Raw genomic sequence first — 24,746 nt, 5'->3', positions numbered from 1 at the left:
TATTCATCAATAATCAAATTCTGAACTTGAATATTCAACTACAATGTCTGCTCATGAACGCTTCAAACTCGGTACCTACTTCTTTCCCAATTCCATAAAATTCAACACTTACAAAGTGACAAAAAACTTTAAAATGGGTAGTTGAAACAAACCACAGTTAATTTTCATAGTTGACTGTACTATACGATAAACATGTCAGTCAATTTGACAACCTTTGTCGGAAACATTATTCAATGAAAATATTGTCCGAACCCTTAGTATTTCTCTTCGACAAATACTTTAACACATTGTAAACCACTTTTCTTTCACGACTATAAAAAGATTTTAGCAATTTAATTCACAAAATCAATTGCGCACATTTAAAATAAAGTTTGTTTACACTTTGACAACAATAGACTGACATGCAAGATGACATGTCAATGAAGTTTTCAGTTACTGTTGCCATTAAAAGAAATTAGTACCATTAATTTTCCGCAACATGGCGAGGGTTTTTATGTTCCTGGTCAGGCTATACCTAAATTCGAAATTTTGACCATTCCATGAAGACCGAAAAGTGACCGGTCGTATAAAACCGTTTCATGGATTTGCGTTTTATTATCGAATAACATTCGCTAAAACTCATTTTCTTTAACAAATAATAAATCAAATTCATGTTTAAATGCAGTTTATGACATAATTTTTAAATTGTCACTATTAATATTTTTTACTGAATAACCTGTAAAAGTCAATTCTACAATTTCTGAAAAATCACCTAAAAGTAACCTTTTCATTAGTGTAACCTAAAAGTAACCAATGCAGTTCAAAAGTAACCTAAAAGGTTACAAAAGTAACCTTCTGGCAACACTGAAAAAACAAAGCGTGTCAGACGCGAAATGTCAAAAGAGAATCGGAATTACAGATACAAAAAATAAAATTAAACGTTCGACTTCTTCGATGTAAATAAAATTGATTCTATATTTTAAAATGTTATATTTATTTAACTGCACAATTTATGATAAAATAATAAAAAGAATAAGGAAGCATGGAACTCAATCAAAGAACCAATAATATTAATGTAAAAAAAAATGACACGACATCATGTCAAGAAAATATGCCAAAAATGTGACAGGTTTTAAATTTCTACGTTTACCTATTTATATTTAATTTTTCACCATATTTATAATTTGGATAAAAGTTTAAATTCATAATGAGTGTTTATAACTTGTGGGACAAAGATGCAAAAGAGCCTAAGTTAAAAAACTCACTTTCATCGGATTGGACATTTAAATCACCAGTAGCCACTCCACGATCTTCGTCACCGCCAAGCAGAACAGGGGAAACAATTTTCAACAAATATATTGATTTGGTTCATTCAAAATCGAATATATCAACAGAAGCAAAACAAACTGAACCCCCAGAAAGACCTTTTGACTTTTTTGATGATGAGGAGTTTGCCTTTGGGATCAATTTATTGAATAACAATGTCGCCTGTGTTGGTGATAATATTACAAAATTGATTCAAATGGGTAATGTACTTCTTTATTGTACTTCTAACAGTTTTAAGTGTGCTACTTAATTTTATTCAACATAAATTGCAGTATTGTAGTACCTAGATAGATACATAAAAAGCAGTAGTTATTTTGTTGAGTGGAAACCAATAATTATTTTGTTCTTTCTAAAACCTCCTCCTTTTTAAAGTCGGATAAAAATCATGTGAACTGTTTGCGGTACTTCCATTATCGTTTTTTTTAATCGGACAATTGTGTGTACCATATCTGTGGTGTGTACATAGTCTGAGGTACATTCCTATCTTGTCACTGTCAAACAGTCAGTCATTGTGATAAAAAAACGTCAGAATTTGTGTCAGTTTTTTCGTGGATTTACTTGTTTTCGCGACTTAAAAATTGGTTTTTGTTAATGTTTTCTTGTTAATAAAAACAATATAAGCATGCCGGAAATGCCGGAGTATTCGTTAACGGAGTCCATCTTCACTACTCTCAACGGTACGACATTTTGTGATTTATCTTAAAAATTTTGGAACCATGCTGAGATTGTTACATAATTATTGTTTCTTGGAATATTATTATGTTTGTGTGACACAATCGCTTAATTTTAGCCACAAGGTGCCCTATATTAATGTAATTCGTCGGTGAGTCGCCGCAAACAGTTGTTCAAAAGTTGCCAACCATGAAGGAAGATTCTTTCTTATTTGGTATATTTACTTGATTTTGCGTGGACTTCTTAACTGTTGTTTTCATAATGATAATAATGGTTTGATCTAAATTGATTGTGATAATTATGTGTTCCTAAAATGTGTGTATTTACTATTTTTTTTCATGATTTCATGATGTTATTATAACCTCACTCAAATCCAGACTATAACTGGAGTTATTGTTTGTTAATCAATGTTATTAATTACTTAAGATTAGTGTAATTAAATAAACAGTGAAAGTTATTGGAAAAGGTAAGAGTGACATTCACAGTTATAACTTTTTGCCAGTCGTTCCAATTGGATTGATTCAAATGAAAAAATAGTAATTTGGTTATGAAACAATGAAACGTGTCTTATTTCACTATATTCATTATTATTCATATTCTCTATCTCAGTGTTTTTCAACCTTTTTCATGACGCGACCCCCCTAGTATGAAAAAAATTTTTGCGACCCCCCGACCGCTCCTTTTTTTTTCATGCTTTTTACAAAGATGTTGTAGGGACCGAATTCTTCAATCTGTACAACATTTATGCATTTGCATTATATTATTAGATTTCGGATAAATCTAGCTTTACAACTTCTCTGATTTTTTACTGACGTAGTTTTTACGAGCTCTCGCGACCCCCCTAAAGAGGCTTGACCCACAGGTTGAAAACACTGCTCTATCTTATAAGTACTTAGTACAATACTAGAAATAAAAGTTAATGTTTTAAAATAACTTAAAAAAATTGAATTTTCTAACCACTTGACTGTCCGCGCTAGTAGACTGTGATCTATCACTTTATAGGTGCTTAAAAAATCGCGTGAAAACGTTTAAAGAAAGAAAAGTATAGTTGTGATTACGAAAAAGAAATACTGGTAAAGCCTGGTCCGTGAGCACGTAGAATTTTGTCCAATGACCCCAAGCTACCCATCCTTATCGCTCGCATGTAATTATATTGCTGTCGCGACTGTGCGACGGGCGCCCGCAGTGAGTGTGCGAGCGCGACAGCAACATAATTACGCGCGCGCGATAAGGATGGGTAGCTTGGGGTCATTGGACAAAATTCTACGTGCTCACGGACCAGGCTTTAGATAGGTAATAAAATAAGGCATCAAGTATCAATAAAGTTGAAAATATACTTCGAACTTAAAATTTCATACAAAAATAAATTGATAATACATAATTGTACTTTTTTGCCCGATTTTATGGCAATTTTATTTTATTATGATAAGGTTACACTTCCAGTAATAAAAGGCGAAAAAATTAGATTATATTTTATTTACTTTGGCATCATTTGGCATAAATTGTTTCTTTTTAATATTAATAGTAACAATTGTTATTTATTTATCACAAACAACCTTATATCTTATACAATTGTCCCATGGTAATTTTTAACGTCTCGAATCCAGACACGTTCTCGATTCTGCGATACGATTGGTCGTTCAACAGCGTACGTCGCACCCCCCCCAACCCCTCCAACCCCCCCCCCCCCCGTATGAGGGTTACTTTTTTTAATATTTCTGGTAATTTCTGACAAGACCCGACTGGCAACACTGCTAAGACGGGCTTATTAACCATACCTACATCTATATATATAAAAATGAAACCCGTTTTCCGTTGTCACGACATCACATGAAAACGGCTTGACCGATTTGGCTGATTTTTTTTTTGTAGTTTTCTAATAAAGCATACAGTCCAAAAGAGCATATATACCCAGTTGGTATAAGAAATAAAATCCAAGAACGACGCAGACTCCGTAGGATTTGGCATAACTCTAGATATCCCAGTGACAAGACTGCTTTTAACAGAGCATCCGCAGAAGTTAAATCGCTGATAAAAGATATGAGAAGCACCAACTTACAGTCGTATCTTAGCAAGCTGACTGCTACTAGCGACACCAACTACTCCCTGTGGAAGGCAACCTCAAAGCTTAAGCGCCCCAAAAGCCAAATAACGCCCATTTGCATTCGACCGGGAACATGGGCGCGTTCGGACTTGGAAAAAGCCAACACCTTTGCTGACCACTTACACAAAGTCTTCCAGCCATTGCCAAGCTGTGATACGGACCATGACAGCATGATTGAGGATAGTCTTGGAGCAGCTACACAGTTATGTCTGCCGTTGAAAAGTGTCACACCCAAGGAACTGATCACAGAGATCCGTCGTCTTAAGAACTGCAAGGCTCCTGGATACGACCAGATTGATGCAACACTCCTGAAACACCTCCCGAAAAAAGGTATCATGTTCATCGTAGCCATATTCAATGCGTGCCTAAGATTGTCAGTTTTTCCTAGTCAGTGGAAAATAGCACAAGTGGTAATGATATTGAAGCCAGGCAAAGCACCTCAGGAGGTGTCGTCTTATCGACCAATAAGCTTACTCCCATTAATTGGCAAACTATTGGAAAAAATTATCCTCAATAGACTGCGAGAACACCTCCAGGATATCATACCTAAGCACCAGTTCGGCTTTAGGGAAGGCCACGGCCCAATCGAACAGATTCATCGCTTGGTCGATATAATAAGCAGAGCTCTGGAAAACAAAAAATACTGTTCAGCTATCTTCCTAGACATAAGCCAGGCGTTCGACAGGGTCTGGCACAATGGACTTCTGTACAAAATAAAACATTCACTGCCTCACTCGTTCTTTCTCATCATCCAGTCGTACCTTAAGCAGAGATGTTTCGAAGTCAAATACAATGAAGAGTTGTCTGCAATGCACAAGATTGAATCTGGGGTGCCTCAGGGTAGCATTCTTGGACCTGTACTTTACCTGATTTACACATCCGACCTGCCAGCTGCAGATAGCTTGACTACTACAGCCACATATGCCGATGATACTGCCCTCCTATCAGTCCATGAAAATCCTGAAATTGCCTCAGAGAATCTCCAGACACACTTGTATCAAATCGAAGAATGGTTTGGCAAATGGCGTATTAAAGCAAATACAGACAAATCGGTGCATGTTACGTACACACTTAGAAGAGACACCTGCCCACCTGTGAAACTGTATAACAAGGAAGTTCCGCAATCGGACAATGCGAGGTATCTGGGAATGCATCTCGACCGCAGACTAACGTGGCAAAAACATATATGGACAAAGCGCAAACAATTAGATCTCAAAATCAGAGGTATGTACTGGCTAATTGGACGCGAATCACAGTTAACCAACAGCTGCAAAATGTCAATATACAAAAGCATTATCAGGCCAATCTGGACCTACGGGATCCAACTATGGGGTTCAGCAAGTCACAGCAACATAGAAATACTCGAAAGGTTCCAGAGCAAAACCATTAGAGGCATTTTTAAGATACCTCCCTATGTCAGTAACAAGATTATGTACATGGATATCAAGCTGGATACAGTGAAACAGCAAATTGAAAAGTACAGTAAAAGTTACCAACTGAGACTGGATAGTCACAGAAACGAACTCGCCTCTCAACTGCAAGGAACTGGCAGTCTCCACTTTTCTAGACTGAAGAGACATAGCATTCAAAACCTAGCGAAAAGATTCGCAGTGAAAGAATAAGAGATGACTCACTGGACTAGTCTCTTACTGAACGCCTCAAGAACCGGATTGAAATCGGACAGATAATTGGATTATTGTTTCGCGGAAACAGATTGCCAAGTAGCAGATTAGAAAAGGAAAAAAGTTTTCTAATACTCTGTACAAGGTTTTTACGGAAAAAAATATAAAGAAAATCTCTACGCTAAGGCGGTACGAAGTTCGCCGGGTCAGCTAGTTTTACAATAAAAATGTCATTTATTTATTTATTTATTTATTTATTTATTTATTTATTTATAATCTGCTTGAAGGCTTACAGAAAGTCCAACGCGCCAACAAGTTATACAATACAGATAATTTATAATAGCAATTTCAATATGTAAAATTGTCAAATAATTAAAACGATAAATTAAATAATAGTCAAATAACATTAAAATTAAATACATAAAATAATTAAGTCCAAAATAGAATGTCATACCTAAGATTTCTAATGAATATTTGGGATTCTTGCTTGATATCCTTATTTTTCGTCCTAGAAATTCAGTTTTCCTAATTGTGCCAGTCTCATGAAGCCCCATTTCATTAAATTTCTCGAATAAAAGTATGGATGAGAAAAACCTGTCAAAAGATACAGAGCTAATTGCTTGCAATCTACTTGAGAGAAATGAAGAATTGCAGAATTTAAAAACCTAGAGATCTTCAAAGTTTATTGTTGCGGACTGATAAACTTCGAAGTCAATCATCAAACCATCATGGTTAGTAGCGACAAAAGCTCCTGTGAATGTGGCTTTGTTTTTTTAATTGTCAAAAACCATGTGAACATGTCCCAGAGAATGAAATCCATTTGCTCGTCTACGAAATAAAAAAAATGTTGGCTTTCTACTTTGTCTCAAGCTTCGAGTTTGTGACACAGTAGTGCCACTGGACAGTTTACCGTAAAAAAAATAATGGCATAGGTACTTATTTTTATCTATGACTGTACATAGTACCTACCCGCGGACAGACAAGTGGCTAGGGTGGGAATCGAACCCTAAAAAGTTTACTTGCTGTTACCGACTTAAACATAAGTAAAGATGGTTCTTTTTACCCGACTACGGCAAAGCCAAAGGAGGGTTATGATTTTGACAGGCTATGTATGTATGTATGTATGTATGTATGTATGTATGTATGTTCATCTGTTCCCTCGTAACTTCTAAACTACTTATCAGAATTTGACAAATGACATATCATTAGAAGCGTCTTAATTGTCCGCTGGTTATAGGCTATATGGGGTTTCACAAAATCTAATGTGGCGCCCTCTAGCGGACAAAACGTACAGAGTAAAAAAATAAAGTTAAGATAAATATGCCGTGTTTGGTATCATTTGAAAGGGCTTTACTTGTACATTTTGAATATATATATATTACTAGCATTTGCTTGTGACTTTACCTGTATTCATGGGCTGATTGCATATAATTCACATCTTTTCGTTCATTGCTTCTTTACTACTTATTAGTTCATCAATTTAACTTTTGTTAATATTATGCGCCACAAATACACTTTAACACCAAAATGGTACAAATAATAAATAAAAAGTAAAAATACTAAAACCCAACTACGACAAAAAAAGACGCTAAAAAAGTATAAAACAAGATTTTCAGAATACTGAACTGAACAAAGTTGCTAATGTAGTTGCATAGTAATTTTCATGTTTGGAAAGGCGTAGTCACACGTTACATATACATACCTACCGTAGCACTTTGGCAACGTGTGACTGCGGTTTTCCAAACATGAAAATTACTATGCCACTACATTAGCAACTTTGTTCAGTTCAGTATTCTGAAAATCTTGTTTTATTTTATACTTTTTTAGCGTCTTTTTTTGTCGTAGTTGGGTTTTAGTATTTTTACTTTTTATTTATTGTGTATTGATGAAGTTTGAATTTCCTCGTTATTAATGTGTGGCAATCATGTAATTAATATGCAATGTTATGAGTTTGCATGATTTTATTAAAAACCTGTAAATATTGGACACTATTCAGATTATATATCTTACTTAAGAGCTTCCTCGTTGTGGATAAAAAAATACTTGTCAGTAAACATAACTTACAAAATTTTTAACGTCACTCACTCACTTGATAGTATGATCAGGCCTGTTCATCTCCGCGAGGCAACATCGAAAACAAAACACGCACGATGGCCCACCTACAGGATACTATTCGACAAGGCCTCACATACGAGCGAACATTGACTCACGCACGCGTATTCTTGTGTATGATGGAAGAAAATAAAGAAAATGGTGTACTAAATACTGTGCAGTATTTAACTGCCTAAATAATAATAAAAACACAGAATGTACTTTTTTAAGTTGCCTCAAGACACTGAGAGGTAAATAAGTAGTTAATATTATTCATGATAATTCATGCTAAATCATGTATTTCCTTCGCCATTTTCCGCAGTGTGGCACCTCACGTCACATCATTTTACCGAAGTCAGCCCTATAGCTTCGGCGCAGTGCCGAACACTGACGTTTGTCAACAAAATGGTGCTTGACTTTTGAGACAGGCTAAATTACACTATATTGTTAATGACATTGAGCATATAATTTTTTAAATACCTTCGCGAAGTAAAACTTCTGTACGTAGTACTTATTATTATTCTGTGGTATGATACACAGATACACTATCACAGTTCCTTGAATTATATTATACAAAATGTTTTAGTAATAGAATGTGTTTCTTTAATTGGCTTATGTTCAAGTTGTATCTTCCTGCACATTTATGTACAATTTAATGCTGTTGAAACATTGTTAAACAAATAAAATAAATAAAATAAAATAAAATACATTTAATATGTGAAACAATACTCTACATACAGGGTGGAATTTTGTAATGCGTTTGTTTGAGAGATTTCATCCTTATACTTAACCCTAACGATCGATGCAATAAAAATATAGGGTGTCATTTTTGACATATTTTAGTTGGTTATTCCCGGGTGTAGCAAGCAAATTTTTGGAAAACTTTAAACGCAGTTCTATTTCTTTTCAAAAATATAGGAATGTTTTCTTTGAGTAAAATTTTCTATTAACCCGGCGTCAATGACGCTGGGTCATATTGACCCGAGGCATTTTCAAACGTTCATAATTTTTTTTTGCGTCCATTTTGTGGTTCCAGCTTTCGTATAGCTGGAGATACAACCTCCCTAAGTCCATTTCGTTAATTAACTCAGTGTGACTCCGCTTGCGTAGCGAGATACACAGGCTTCAAATTAAAACGGGTCATTATGACCCGGCGTCATCGGTGGCGCGGTGATTTTTTGGCTTACTTTTATTCGCTTATTTTGTGTTCAGTGCTAGGTTATGTTGTTATTTTTTTAGTTTTAGTCAAAATGACTTTGTAAAACGACCCAGCAAGAATGAAGCGCTGCTAGAATAGTCGGATTCCGAGAGTGAAGAATTTCAGGCTGTAATAGCCAAAACTTAGAAATGGCAATGAATGTGAAAAAGACGCAACTAAAGTGGACTCAGTCTTCGGATAATCTCGACCTTGCATTAGTACGACGCCGGCAAGAGCGTCATGCCACATTTACATGCTCAGACCATTTGATTACATACTGCACCAGTTGCAGCAGTTTCATGGCTCTGAATGATGAAGTAGAAGACTTATCTCATTGTTTCTGCATATAAGAAGTTAATTTTATCTCTTTTTCACTATAAAACATTGCTGATTCCTATAAATACTAAAAATCTTTACCAAAAACAAAAAATATTGACTCATTGTGTATTTATACATGATTTTTTCATGTTTTGTTTAAAAATTGATAAAAAAATGATTTATACTATGTATTAGTATTATTTTTGTTTTATTAGTTCAGTTAAGAACCCTATAAACATAGACAGTAATTAAAATTAAGAATACTTGTTCAATTTTCTGAAAAATGATCGATGAAGTATGGGTCAATATGACCCGGGGTCATCGTCTTTGCAATTATTTTCACGTCATTGGCGCCGGGTTAAGAGTAGGTACTTTCCCTTCAGGTGGCATTACAAAATTCCACCCTGTATACTCAATAAGTTTATTGCTTCCTTAATAGTACAGACACATTAGGTGTTACATTATAGTTGTACACAAAATACACTAGTAAAAACTAAAATACATATGGAGTAAGTGCTAAAGTGGCATTAACTGATCCGTTACAGCTCAGGAGCCATGGCCGGACAACGTCAAGCTGTTCCAGCCGTACGAAGTGGAGCAGATACTGCTGCCGGATAACGCCAGCTGTCTAGCAGTACAGGCTTTCTTGAAGGTACATAACATAAAAAAACCTAAGAAGACAAAAGAAAAGATCTTCATCTTCACATCTTGATGCAATATTTTTTTTCATCATGGCATTTTAAAGTCTAAAATGTTGATAAGGTATTTTACTATCCAATATGTATTTAGAAAGCCTTCAGTTTTGTGTAATTCTTGCAAGTCCAAGCTTCTATATTTTTTTTATTTATAGGTACAGTATGGATCTCTATAGAATCACAAATATTTAAAAAATCTGAACTGGCTGTTGTGGTGTTGAAAATTCTTTGGATGATGGTTCTCTTGTAAGAAAAGCCGAAAAATACATCGCATATTGAAAATACCTGCTTTCTGCATATTGTATACTAGCTTTCCGCCCGCGGCTTCGCCCGCTTGGAATTTTGTCTGTCACAGAAAAACTTTATCGCGGCGTCCCTGTTTCAAAAGCCGGGATAAAAACTATCCTATGTCCTTTCCCGGGACTCAAACTATATCTATGCCAAATTTCATCAAAATCGGTTCAGTGGTTTAGGCGTGAAAGCGAGACAGACAGACAGACAGAGTTACTTTCGCATTTATAATATTAGTATGGATTGTAAATGTACAACCCGGTCAAGTTAACTGCGCGCCTGGCTGTGGTGACGTCACATCGACACGGTACGAGCGGAGCGAATGCGGAGTGGTGTGAGGTGTGTAGGTGCGCAGTTAACTTGACACGGTTGTATTTCTTGCTTTAGTTACTATCGTTTTTATTCCCCAGATGTGCAACCTCCCCTTTGATGTGGAAATGCGTTGGAACGCCGAATTCATGTCGCCATCCGGCCGCGTACCTTTCATCAAGTGCGGCGCCTTTGTGGTGTCGGAGTTGGAACCAGTAGTACAGTTTGCGGCTAATAAAGGTAAATAAAGATTTTATTTCATACTATAGTCTGGTCTGCGAGCACGTAGAATTTTGTCCAATGACCCCTAGCTACCCATCCTTATCGCTCGCGAGTATTTATGTTGCTGTCACGCTCGCACACTCACTGCGGGCGCCGTCGCAAAGTCGCGACAGTAATATAATTACGCGCGAGCGATAAGGATGGGTAGCTTGGGGTCATTGGACAAAATTCTACGTGCTCACAGACCGGGCTTTAGTGGCTGCCCGCAAGTTCTTACGCGTGGATCCTGTTTTACCCCCTTAGGGGTGGAGTTTCATAAAATCCGTTCTTAGTGAGCACCTACGCTCTAAAAGGAACCCCCATGCAAAATTTGAGACTCCTTGCACTTGTAGTTTCTGAGATTTTGTGATTAGTTCAATAAATCTATATTCATAAAAGCGAAAGGTCACTGATTGACTGACTCACTCATCACGAAATCTCAGATACTACAAGTGCTAGTCTCAAATTTTGCATGGGGGTTCCTTTTAGAACGTAGGTGCTCACTTATACGGGATTTTGCAAAATTCAACTCCTAAGGGAGTAAAACGGGATCCACGCGTACGAAGTCGCGGGCGGCCGCTAGTTATGTATATTATTTAAATTGTGTTAAACTTATGTTTAAACCAAATAAACTATTTTTCTTTCTTTCTTTAGGCGTTTCGCTGTGCGCTAGATTACCGGCTGAGGAGAAAGCGGAGATGAGGGCGTATATGAGCTTGATTACCAATGTGCTGGTGAACGCTGAGGTGAGTTTAACCTTAGGTCTAAGATCTTTTATTTATTTAAATCAAATCAAATCATTTATTTTGCGAAAATGGGTTTACATCAGTAGGTGTTACAATTTTTCAAGTAGGTATCTCCATCTTCCACCTTTAGGCATGCAAAATTATTACTGTAATTGTCATTTACATTCATTAACAAAATATAAACTAACCTCTTTTCTTTATGGGGAAAAGATGCGTTGAATAGCATACCTACCCTGCGGGATAAAAATACCCGGGTGCTCTGTCACTCGCCATAAGTGGGAGGAAACAGTGGGATTCCGGACAAAGCCTTCTCTACTACAGCATTTATTTAACCCCTAAGCCTAAGCGCGCCACGACAAACATTTACCGAGGCAATGTATCGATTTTGCACGATAAGCCCATATACAGGGTGTTAGGTAAATGGGTATATGAGCCGACACTAGCCCATGTTAACATGGGCATATAAATAACTAGTATGGTGAAGTCAGAAAATTGATATCTTCATTTTAATTATTTAAATTTTCATACAAATCGGATTTTATAAAAAATATTTTGTATGAAAATTAAAAAAATTAAAATGATGATATCAAATTTCTGACTTCACCATACCATTTATATGCCCATGTTAACATAGGCTAGTGTCGGCTTATATACCTACCCATTTACCTAACACCCTGTATAAAATGTCAAAATCATGGCGTACATCCTAGCCTGGCTGCTAAGGCGATTATCACACTGTACCGCGGTCCGCGTGGCGACATATAACGAATCCGAGCGCAAACGCGTTGTCAGTGTGTTGTGCCGCGCGTGTTTTCTATACAAACTGAGGTACTTGCATACAATGATTAAATCTGTCGTCCCGCGTACCGGGATAATCGCATAAGCTGAAATTTAATTACACAGACAGACAGCGAAGTATTAGTAACATGGTTCCGTTTTTACCCTAAAAATACTGAACTTTTTCGCTTTGATTGCTGATATACAGTAATGTTTAAGCGTAAAGCGTAATAGCGCTTTTTTTAAACTAGCAGTACATTTTTATATAGAGTCGCATTTTAAACTGAAACAAAACAAGACAACAACGCCCGGCAAGCAAAAGGTCGTGGGTTCAACTCCCACATTAAGCAAATCGATTTTTTCAAGTTCTTTAAAACTAAGCAGTTCATTCTTATACACAATGATTATTTCTTTTCAGCTCTACATATCCTGGCTTGACGATGAAACATTCAACGCCGTCACAAAAGTGCGCAACTCCTCAGTGTACCCGTGGCCTCTAGGCTGGATCCAGACGCGCGCCAAACGCAACGCTGTGGCGAAGCGGCTGAAGGCGCTGCATTGGCACGATAAGAGCTTGGAACAAGTTTTGGCTGATGTAAGTAGGCTACTAACATTTGTTTGTCACCTGTCGTCCGCTTTGCAATGGAGGGAAGTCGAACCTTATAACTTCGAACTCCTATGTTCTTCTGATTAATTTCGTTGCGGGTCCAATGACAGTTTAACTTTCCCCCGGGACAAACTTGGCCTTACTGGTTGGGTTTTTATTGGCGGTCAAGCTGTAGATCCTGGCTATACAGGAGTTGCAATGGTGGGAACGAGAGGTGGGAATAGTTCCGTGATGTAATTAGGCAAATATCCATATTAGCCTACTTACTTCATGCAGGCGAATTATAACTCTGTGAAAAACCTGCTGAATGTAAATACGGACTTTATAAAGACAGTAAAAGTATTAGGGCTCAAGCTGTAGATTCTAGCTCTAAGAAGGTGGAAAGAAGCTTTGTAGGTAAGTGTGCAGAGCGAGTTACAAGACCGTGGGAACGACAGGTGACAGGAAATGTAGAGTTTTGAGAAACAATGACTCAAATTTCTACCACAGTATCTAAACCTAGGTTTAAGCATTTGTATGAAGTACTTCATTGTTTCTGTTTAACTTCTTTTCTATTGCTTATTTCTGCAATTTTACTGGTTTTCCATGCTGCCCGGTTGGTAGCGGCCTGCGTCCAGCGCCTTCCTGCTACCTTTATGATGTCGTCGGTCCACCTTGTGGGTTAACGTCCCACGCAGCGTTTGACGGTACCATCCGGGCAGCATGGAAAGCATTGGGGGAGGCCTATGTTTAGCAGTGGACGTCCTATGGCTGAGATGATGATGATGATGATGATGACTGGTTTCCAGGTCGAGCAGTGCTGTAACTCGCTAAGTCAAAGGCTCGGGGAAAGGGACTACTTCTTCGGAACGTAAGTCAAAATAAATATTTAAACATGTTAAAAAATGTAATGATCAAATTGCCATTCTGCCTAAAGATGGTGTAATTTTTCTGTTAATGTTGTTTATGTTCTTGATCCAAGTTATCTAGACTATTATTGCAATGTCTTTAGTACTTCGAGGATTCGAAAAAGATTTAATACAAAATCACACGGTGCCTATTCTGCTATTCTAGAAAAATCCCATGGTTCGATACACCTTCCAATCTGTTTTCTAGCAGAATTATGACCTTAATTCTAAAGTTGTAAGACGCAACATGTTACATTCATCCTTGTCTCCCAAACTCGTTTGAGAAGATGGCTTATTCTTTAAGATATAAGAACGTCGTAATAACCTTGCTCTTTTGAGCAGATTCCATCCTTATTCCTGAAGATATAAGATCCAAACCTGCTAGTCTACTGATACAAGCGTGCTTTACTCTATCTTTTGATCCATCACCCTAACCTGTCTTCAAGCAGATCCCACCCCTATTCCTAACGCCATAAAGCCTCCTTCCCCAGCCCGACCCCGCTAGACGCGCTAGTCTATGGCCACGTGCGCGCGTTGCTCTATCCTTCGAGCCTAGGCTTGTCTTCTAGCAGATTCCACTCTTATTCCTAAAGGCATGAAACCGTAACCTGTCTTCTGGCAAAATCCATCCTTATTCCTAACATCATAAGGTCTAAGTTTGGCTCCTTCCCCCACCCACAGTCTTGGTTAATATATCTCCAAGTATCTCTCCGGGCTATCCCTGCCATAAAGCCTCGTTTCCCAGCCCGACCCCTATGGCCCGAGCTAGTCTATGGTCACGTGCGCGTGTTGCTCTATCCTTTGAGCCATCATCCTAAATTATATTCTAGAAAATTCCACTCTTATTCCGAAAGATATAAGGCACAGTCTTGCTCAATATATTATCCCCCCCTGTCTCCAAAGTTCAAGCAGATCCCAACCTTATTCCTAACGTCATAAAGCCTCGTTTCCCAGCCCGACCCCGCTAGATGCCCTTGTCTATGGCCACGTGAGGGCCCTGCTCTCGGCAGCCGGGCCCAAGGCGGCTCTGATGATCAAGCCGATCACCAGCTCGCTGCTGCGACATCTGCTGAGGATGTCTCCCAAGCTCAAGCAGATTGCACCCTTATTCCTAACGTCATAAGACCCAGACTTGCCTCATTCCAAGCCCGTGCGTTGCTCTATCCTTCGACTTGTCTTCTAGTAGATTATGTTCTTATTCCGTTAAATATAAGGCGCAGTCTTGTCCAAATATAGTATCCCCTGTCTCCAAAGTTCAAACAGATTCCACCCTTATTCCTAACGCCATAAGACCCAAAGCTGCCTCCATTCTAGCCCGTGCGTTGCTCTATCCTTCGACTCCTTACCATAACTTGTCTTCTAGCAGATTTCACCTTTATTTCGAAAGATATAAAGCACAGTCTTGCTCAATATCTTCTCCCTGTCTCCAAAGTTCAAGCAGATTCCACCCTTATTCCTAACGTCATAAGACCCATGGAAGATTAATTATTTCTTGTAGACAGAAATAGTCGGGAGTCAGAGCACCATAGAACTGCTTAGGGCATGTATAGAGCACTACGAAATCCTTGGGGTCACTAAGACGTCCCCAGATGCGTCAATGGTTGATGACACAAATCGGTCTTGTTATTATTAGTGCGGTTAAGACCATAATAATTATGTCGACAGCGCCTATGTCCAAATAAGAGAACTATCTGTTATGTATCTATAACACTATGTCACCTTAAGGCGTCTCCAGATATTTATCTATACTATTGCAAAGTGACAGTCTTCAGTAAAGATAGTCTGCTGAATCTCCCATCTGTCTCCCAAGTTCTAAGAAAATTCCTTCCTATTCTTTCGACTCAAACCTAACCTAACCCATCCTGTCTTCTAGCAGAATCCATCCTTATTCCGAAAGATATAAAGCACAGTCTTGCTCAATTTAGTATCTCCTCCCTGCCTCTCAATATCAAGCAGATCCCACCCTTATTCCTAACGTCATAAGATCCTATTTCCCCTCCCCCCAGTCCGACCCCGCTAGACGCGCTAGTCTATGGCCACGTGAGGGCCCTGCTCTCGGCAGCCGGGCCCAAGGCGGCTCTGATGATCAAGCCGATCACCAGCTCGCTGCTGCGGCATCTGCTGAGGATGTCTCCCAAGCTCAAGCAGATTGCACCCTTATTCCTAACGTCATAAGACCCATGGAAGATTAATTATTTCTTGTAGACAGAAATAGTCGGGAGTCAGAGCACCATAGAACTGCTTAGGGCATGTATAGAGCACTACGAAAGCCTTGGGGCACTAAAAAGTCCCCAGATGACTTAGGGTGCCGAGTAGCGCAGTCGTCAGTGAGTTAAGGATTTTTAAAAGACTATCTGACACGGATTCTTCATAAATATGATGATTTAGCATACACCATCCCTATTTTACAAGTTCTAGAAGATTCCACCCTTTCTTGAATAAGTGTCTTCAAATACCCCCATCCTTACCAGTAAAAAGGCAAAGTGGTCACTGCCACTTCAGTATGACTGTGCCAACAGTAACAGTGTACTTTGAGGATTCTAAGGTTGTCTGCTGAATATCCCATCTGTCTCCCAAGTTCTAGAAAATTCCTCCCTTTTCTTTTGAACCTAACCTAACCCATCCTGTCTTCTAGCAGAATCCACCCTTATTCCTTACCTCATAAGATCCTATTTCCCCTCCCCCCAGCCCGACCCCGCTAGATGCCCTAGTCTATGGCCACGTGCGCGCGTTGCTCTCGGCAGCCGGGCCCAAGGCGGCTCTGATGATCAAGCCGATCACCAGCTCGCTGCTGCGGCATCTGCTGAGGATGTCTCCCAAGCTCAAGCAGATTTCATCCTTATTCCTAACGTCATAAGACCCATGAAAGATTAATTATTTCTCGTAGACAGAAAAAGTCGGGAGTCAGAGCACTAAAGAACTGCTTAGAGCCTGTATAGAGCACTAAGAAAGCCTTGGGCTCACTAAGACGTCCCCAGATGCGTCAATGGTTGATGACACAAATCGGTCTTGTTATTATTATTGCGGTTAAGACCATAATATGTCTTCAGCGCCTATGTCCAAATAAGAGAACTATCTGTTATGTATCTATAACACTATGACACCTTAAAGCGTCTCCAGATATTTATCTATACTAGTGCAAAGTGACACAGTCTTCAGTAAAGATCTGCTGAATCTCCCATCTGTCTCCCAAGTTCTAGAAAATTCCTCCCTTTTCTTCCGACTCAAACCTGTCTTCTAACAGAATCCACTCTTATTCCTAACGCCATAAGATCCAATTCCCCTCCCCCCAGTCCGACCCCGCTAGACGCGCTAGTCTATGGCCACGTGAGGGCGCTGCTCTCGGCAGCCGGGCCCAAGGCGGCTCTGATGATCAAGCCGATCACCAGCTCGCTGCTGCGGCATCTGCTGAGGATGTCTCCCAAGCTCAAGCAGATTCCACCCTTATTTCTAACGTCATAAGACTCGGACTTGCCTCATTTTCAGCCCGTGCGTTATTCTATCCTTCGAGTCCTTACCTTAACAACTGGTCTTCTAGCAGAATCCATCCTTATTCCGAAAGATGTAAAGCACAGTCTTGCTCAAATATAGTATCACCCTGTCTCCAAAGTTCAAGCAGATTCCACCCTTATTCCTAACGTCATAAGACCCATGGAAGATTAACTATTTCTTGAAGACAGAAAAAGTCGGGAGTCAGAGCACCACAGAACTGCTTAGGGCATGTATAGAGCACTAGGAAAGCTTTAGGGTCACTAAGAAGTCCCCAGATGCGTCAATTATGTTCTGTTTTTGGGCACATTGCTGCGACATCGGCCCCGCCCCCTTTTCACATCTCCTTTTAGTTTCTGTGATCTGTGGTCTTGGTCAATCAATGCGGTTAATACCATAATATGTCGACAGTGCCTATGTCCAAATAAGATAAGTATCTATAACACCTTAAGGCGTCTCCAGATATTTATCTATACTAGTGCAAAGTGACACAGTCTGCTGAATCTCCCATCTGTCTCCCAAGTTCTAGAAAATTCCTCCCTTTTCTTTTGAACCTAACCTAACCCATCCTGTCTTCTAACAGATTCCACCCTTATTCCTTACATCATAAGATCCTATTTCCCCTCCCCCCAGTCCGACCCCGCTAGACGCGCTAGTCTATGGCCACGTGAGGGCCCTGCTCTCGGCAGCCGGGCCCAAGGCGGCTCTGATGATCAAGCCGATCACCAGCTCGCTGCTGCGACATCTGCTGAGGATGTCTCCCAAGCTCAAGCAGATTCCACCCTTATTCCTAACGTCATAAGACCCATGGAAGATTAATTATTTCTTGTAGACAGAAAAAGTCGGGAGTCAGAGCACTAAAGAACTGCTTAGAGCCTGTATAGAGCACTACGAAAGCCTTAGGGCACTAAAAAGTCCCCAGATGACTTAGGGTGCCGAGTAGCGCAGTCGTCAGTGAGTTAAGGATTTTTAAAAGACTATCTGACACGGACTCTTCCTAAATATGATGATTTAGCATACACCATCCCTATTTTACAAGTTCTAGAAGATTCCATCCTTTCATGAATAAGTGTCTTCAAATATCCCCATCCATACCAGTAAAAAGGCAAAGTGGTCACTGCCGCTTCAGTATGACTGTGCCAACAGTTTTTAGTACTTTGAAGATTCTAAGGTTGTCTGCTGAATATCCCATCTGTCTCCCAAGTTCTAGAAAATTCCTCCCTTTTCTTTTGAACCTAACCTAACTCATCCTGTCTTCTAGCAGAATCCACTCTTATTCCTTACCTCATAAGATCCAATTCCCCTCCCCCCAGTCCGACCCCGCTAGACGCGCTAGTCTATGGCCACGTGCGCGCGTTGCTCTCGGCAGCCGGGCCCAAGGCGGCTCTGATGATCAAGCCGATCACCAGCTCGCTGCTGCGACATCTGCTGAGGATGTCTCCCAAGCTCAAGCAGATTCCACCCTTATTCCTAACGTCATAAGACCTATGGAAGATTAACTATTTCATGAAGACAGAAAAAGTCGGGAGTCAGAGCACCATAGAACTGCTTAGGGCATGTATAGAGCACTACGAAAGCCTTGGGGTTGATGACACAAATCGGTCTTGTTATTATTAGTGCGGTTAAGACCATAATATGTCGACAGCGCCTATGTCCAAATAAGAGAACTATCTGTTATTATGTATCTATAACACTATGTCACCTTAAAGCGTCTCCAGATATTTATCTATACTACTGCAGTGACACAGTCTTCAGTAATGGTCTGCTGAATCTCCCATCTGTCTCCCAAGTTCTAGAAAATTCCTCCCTTTTCTTCCGACTCAAACCTAACCCAACCCATCCTGTCTTCTAGCAGAATACATCCTTATTACGAAAGATATAAAGCACAGTCTTGCTCAATTTAGTATCTCCTCCCTGCCTCTCAATTCATGCAGATCCCACCCTTATTCCTAACGTCATAAGATCCTATTTCCACTCCCCCCAGTCCGACCCCGCTAGACGCGCTAGTCTATGGCCACGTGCGCGCGTTGCTCTCGGCAGCCGGGCCCAAGGCGGCTCTGATGATCAAGCCGATCACCAGCTCGCTGCTGCGACATCTGCTGAGGATGGTCAACTTGACCAATATGAAGTTGTCGGTGCGTTCGTTGTAGTTATTGATAGTTTCGCTACGTAAAGGATATTGCAAATTAAAATTAATACTTGTATCACTATAGTCTGGTTTGAAAGCACGTAGAATTTTGTCAAATGACCCCAAGCTACCCATCCTTATCGCTCGCACGTAATTATATTGCTGTCGAGACTGTGCGACGGGCGCCCGCAGTGAGTGTGCGAGCGTGACAGCAACATAATTGCGCGCGAGCGATAAGGATGGGTAGCTTGGGGTCATTGGACAAAATTCTACGTGCTCACGGACCGCGTGAAGTACGAGTACTGTAGCTGTGTAATGTAGATTATAAGTACGAGTGAGATTACTAAGGATTTGTTAGAAGTCGTATGGCCGTTTTCACAATCAATCCCTAATTTTTAAGTGACCCTTTATGGCTATGGTAAAACTTAAATTTTGTTTTCATCGGGGTCACTTAAAAATTAGGGATTGATGGTGAAAACGGACATTACAAACTTAATAGTCGTTGTCGAGCGAGCGAGAGTAGTAAGTGGTGTTGTATACCCCTCAAGGATTACTTATATTAAAAATATCTTTCATCGGGGTCATAAAAAATTTAAAATTCATAAATTTCATTTATTTTTGCAAATAGGCGTTTAAAAAGCACTTTTACACGTCCCAATATTAACCCTACCACTGCTTCACTGATCATTCTACTGTAATGCAACGTTACAGATTTGATAACCATCCACCATTACGTCAGTGAGAGATAGAGAGAGAAAACCGAATAGAATGTAGTGCAATGTAATGTTCAAATTCGAAACTATAATGTTATATTACACGTGAATGCTCGCGGTGCCCTCACCGGTACCTTTATGTAAGCACCAGCAGTCGTTAACATAACATATGTAGCAAATTATTTAGTCAGTTTATGTATAGGTATTTGCGGTTTTATTTTAAAGTAACAATCGCAATCTACGGACTGATTAGAAATTAGCATTCCATCGAGTCTTAGTATATGTTTTTTGAATTATTTTAATTAATACGTAAAGTTGATTGAAATACATTTAATTAAAATACTTTACTATTATTCCAATTCAAACATTGATAACCAAAATCGATACTCACCCACCACTACCCATCCCCAGTACCAAGAGGAGTACCTGATAACCCAAGCGTTCCAAATTACCCGTCGGCGGATGGAACCTGAACGTACCCTGTCCGACCGCAGTACGAGGGTCAAACGGTCCAAGATGTCTTTAAGGAACGCCAGCAAGGAGAATATGTTTGGTTAGTTTCGACCTTATTGTAACGGGATAAGGCTCAAGCTGGCAATATGTGGGACTGTTAAAACTAGTTTATGATAAATCCCTTTAGCTTATATTACACACAATTTTGCCAGCGTCCATTTAGGTCTGTCACAAGAATTTTAAGGGGCGTGTGTCTCCCTTTTCAAAATCGGAATAAAACTATCCCTTTTTCCCTGGATTTCAACTTTCAGATTTTTGACGTGCTATAAATACTTTTGAAACTCATGGGTAAAGCAGCGGGCACAAGCTAGTATTTTTGTAATTTCCGAACTCCAACTTAATTCCTAACCCCAATATTTTTCACCCCAGGCTTCAAGCCGTTTGCGTCCAAACAAATAATAATAATGACGTCAAAAGAAGGTCATATAACCTGCGAATACGATGGACCAAAAAAATACGACCAATACGGCGGCGTTTGCGAGCAAAACATCGATCTATGCGCCGATATAATCGACGAACTACTCAACAAAGTCGACGAAGTATCATCTGAGAGAGAATATAAACACGATTTCGAAGTGATAGTCTACCCCCATGAGAAGAGAGATGAGAAATTTGTAAATCTAGATGTGAAAATCAACGATTACCTTGATACGATTGAAGAAAATGATCTGTCGACAGAGACTGGCCCAGAAGATGTGCTACAAATTATAAATGATGATGACAGTGATGGTTTAGTGAATGATAAGTTGTTAAGTACTGAAATAGTTGGAGGTGACCGGATCACTTGTATCAGCCCGGATATTACGGATTCTAGGTAACTGCTTGGTTTATGACGACCTCATAAAGGTAGCAGAAGGCGATGGATGCAGGCCGCTACCAACCGGTCAAACTGGAAATCATTGAGGGAGGCCTATGTTCAGCAGTACGTCCTGTGGCTGAAATGGTGATGATCAGATCATTAGAAAAAGGACTCTTAAAAGATCACTTTGTTTTTTGTCCAGACTGGCGAGGGAATTGAAATTTTCCGTTAATCTAGCTTTAGAAACAATACTAGTAATTTAGTAATTAGTTGAATTTAAAATTTTACACCAATCACAGGCTTGAGTTTGAATTTTTTGAACTTATTTTGAGCTTTTTTTTTACAAAAGAAGATCTTGCTTTGTGGCATTCTTTAGGAGGCTTATGTCCAGCAGTGGACTGCCATTATCATCATCAGGTCATTTAGTCTCCACTGCAGGAGCACAGCCCTCTTAAAATTTACCAGAGGCAAATGGAGGATTTGTCCTACACTCCCCACGCTGGCCAGACGGGTTGGGGAGGCCTGATGTTCGCATATTTGTCCCTTAGTCGCCTCTTACGACATCCTCGTGAAGAGTGGGAGTGGGTAGACCTATTTTACTCTGCCAGAACCATAAAGACTGCCATAGTCTGGAATTATTTCTTGATAATTTCTCTTCCAGTAATCCAAAGAGCCCGAATGAGACTTTCATGACCACAAGCGGTGATAGAACAGAGTCCATGTCGATAAAGTCTGATTTGTCCAACTCCCCTGGTTCTGCAGGTTTTATTTTTTATTTCTTTGTATAAGTAGTACAAGATTATTTTTATGTTTTAGAGTTTCCGAAACTGTGACGTCTAAAATCAAGTACCTGGTACTTGGTGCCCTGAAAAGGCCTATTTCATCATCAGTTCATTTAGAGTCCACAGCAGGAGCTTGCTTGGCCTAATTTGCTAGAGGCTAATGGAGGATTTGGACTTCACTAAGGCCGAGTTTCACCACCTAAATTTGACCGTAACCATAACGATAACTGGTGTTTTTGTATGGATTTTGCCAGATTTTTAACGTTTGACAAAGTTTAAGATGGCACCGTCTTATCAACACCGGTTAACGTTATAGTTGCCGTTAAAGTTAGGAGGTGCAACTCAGCCAAGTAACAAAGATTTTACAGTAACAGTAAAGGGATAAATTCTGGCTCTATAATAGTATCTTTCCCTAATAGACATTCATTATTCCAATAAAACATTGAATTTTCAGATTCGAAGTCGACCTTAAAAATGCCTAGCGGAGAAATGAGCGTTGAGAGTCTATTGGATTATTTACGAAAGAGAAACGCGACATACAGTAGCCACCCTTCCATGGCAGATATTGACTAAGAACCGTTTAAAAGAAGAATCAAAACACTGTCTCATGACGTTTGAGAAAGGACGCCATTTTGTGATGTAGCGTCTTCAAAATGGCCGTCGATGTGTGAAATTTTAAGTGTATTGTTACGATTTTGTAATAAATATTATAAATGAATGAATGTGGTATTATTTGGTAGCTAGATTAACTTATTTGTATTGTAACTTTACGACTTACATAGGCGTCTGAAATAAGTTTATCGCAAATCAAACTGGACAACTGAAGCTCTGAAAGTATCATATTTCTTCCGAAGCACCGGTTGATAAAAGCACATAAAAGTGTGCTATTTCGTATCAAATTATTGATTCAAATTAATCTCTACCTGTGTCGAATCGAACTTAGAAGCTCTGTGTCAAGAAACAAAATAATCAAGAGGGCATAACGGTTTTATATTTACGCAGAATGGCAATTCTACTATTAATGTAAGTTTACTTTATTTCTCGTTATATTTTAGTGTATTATAGATAGAAATGTTTCGTTTCACAGGGAACATTCTCGTAGCGTTCCCCAATGTAACTTATTTCGGGAATGTGAAATCTACACATTATGTGCCAAGTTAATGCATCATTTTCAGAGTATTTTTGAGAACATTCTCGTAGCGTTCCCCAATGTAACTTATTTCGGGAATGTGAAATCTACACATTATGTGCCAAGTTCATGCATCATTTTTAGTATTATTGAGTAGTCTTTGCAACATAAATAGTTCATGAATTTTATTTAATCGCCATCAATATAATTAATTTTAGATTCATTCTTCCACCTCCTAAGGATTAGCAGTATTTTCTTAATCAAAACAAGGAAGCTGCATCTCAGATTTCAGTTCTAGGGATGTTATGGATATATAGTTTCGGTTATGGATACGATTACGGATATAGGAATAATATTATACCGGTTTCGGATATTTTTTTATTTCGGATATCCGAAAGTTTCGGTTACGGTTACGGATATCCATAACATCCCTTTCCCTCACCTGACGGAAAATGAGATACAGCCACGGTAATACTAATTACCGTGATACAGCTTTCCCGGTATCCTCAACTCAACCATAGAGACTAAGAGCCGTGCTACGAGTATCTTACATTCAACTGCCAGAATCTTTTATTTATAAATACCCTCTTTTCTCTCCAGCCCGTCAGAACTAGACGCCCTAGTCTTCGGCCATGTATTCACGATCATCACCACGCGGTTACCTTGCCGTAAGCTGGCCGAAACCGTCCGCCGTCACGAGAGCCTGGTAGCTCTGGCCAAGAGGATCGACGAGCAGTACTTCAAGCGACCATAGCGTGAGGTTTTCAGGGACATTTCTACAGTCTTCAAAAGCCCCTGAAGTATCCCTGAAGTTTTGAAATAACGGACACTGCATTAGTGATGTGTTTGTAGATAATAAATAAATACCCTACATTTTAGGGTAGGTTGCTATGTCATTTTTACAGCTATGGGCATTTTGGTATATTTGTAAGGTTATTTAGCTTTTTAACCGACTGTGAAAAGGATAATTTTGTAACCGATCTGTATATTTACTACCTTGTAAATAATTCTTATACTTGATCCAAGACCATCCTTTTTCATTTTGCAGTGTAACATCAAGATACTTACTATTAAGCTTTAAATTTTAGCTTTCTTTGTAAGGAATGTTTTTCGGCGAATTACATACTTGTAATTATCACGTTCGAGCTTTTTATTGCATAATTTTGCATTTGTAAATACTTACAATAATATGGCTAAGTCGAGATTTTGTTTTATGGCAACATTGTCTCAGTGTTGCCAATTAAAGATTGATCATTTTCTCAATCTGTATTATATCTATTTTAGTAGAAATCTTAATTTAGTACTGTAGA

General features: G+C 39.2%; 1 protein-coding gene across 3 annotated transcripts; it reads left to right on the top strand.

Annotated features, from left to right (window-relative positions):
- The first annotated feature begins 1,132 nt into the window (after nucleotides 1–1,132).
- Nucleotides 1,133–24,668, top strand: LOC135084948 (metaxin-2). Of its 3 annotated transcripts, XM_063979705.1 has the most exons (8): nucleotides 1,831–1,982; nucleotides 2,096–2,191; nucleotides 9,856–9,962; nucleotides 10,707–10,845; nucleotides 11,521–11,612; nucleotides 12,808–12,984; nucleotides 13,785–13,846; nucleotides 24,037–24,668. In XM_063979705.1, the coding sequence occupies exons 2-8, from the start codon at nucleotides 2,167–2,169 to the stop codon at nucleotides 24,188–24,190; spliced, it is 756 nt and encodes a 251-aa protein (XP_063835775.1). In that variant the 5' UTR covers nucleotides 1,831–1,982; nucleotides 2,096–2,166; the 3' UTR covers nucleotides 24,191–24,668. The 3 variants fall into 3 exon arrangements, with proteins under 3 accessions (XP_063835773.1, XP_063835775.1, XP_063835774.1); XM_063979703.1 differs by lacking the exons at nucleotides 1,831–1,982; nucleotides 2,096–2,191 and adding an exon at nucleotides 1,133–1,505; XM_063979704.1 differs by lacking the exon at nucleotides 2,096–2,191.
- Nucleotides 24,669–24,746: the final 78 nt, after the last annotated feature.

This window comes from Ostrinia nubilalis, chromosome 27 (genome assembly GCF_963855985.1).
Source record: "Ostrinia nubilalis chromosome 27, ilOstNubi1.1, whole genome shotgun sequence".
NCBI classification, from domain to species: domain Eukaryota; kingdom Metazoa; phylum Arthropoda; class Insecta; order Lepidoptera; family Crambidae; genus Ostrinia; species Ostrinia nubilalis.
Note: the sequence above shows the minus strand (reverse complement) of the source record. Positions and strands in the feature narration are given on the sequence as shown.

Coding starts and splice junctions, on each gene's coding strand:
- LOC135084948 (XM_063979703.1), top strand. CDS start 1,187: ATGAGTGTTTATAACTTGTGGGACAAAGATGCAAAAGAGCCTAAGTTA. Junction 1,506..9,855: donor TACAAAATTGATTCAAATGG/GTAATGTACTTC, acceptor GATCCGTTACAG/CTCAGGAGCCATGGCCGGAC. Junction 13,847..24,036: donor AGGGACTACTTCTTCGGAAC/GTAAGTCAAAAT, acceptor TTTTCTCTCCAG/CCCGTCAGAACTAGACGCCC.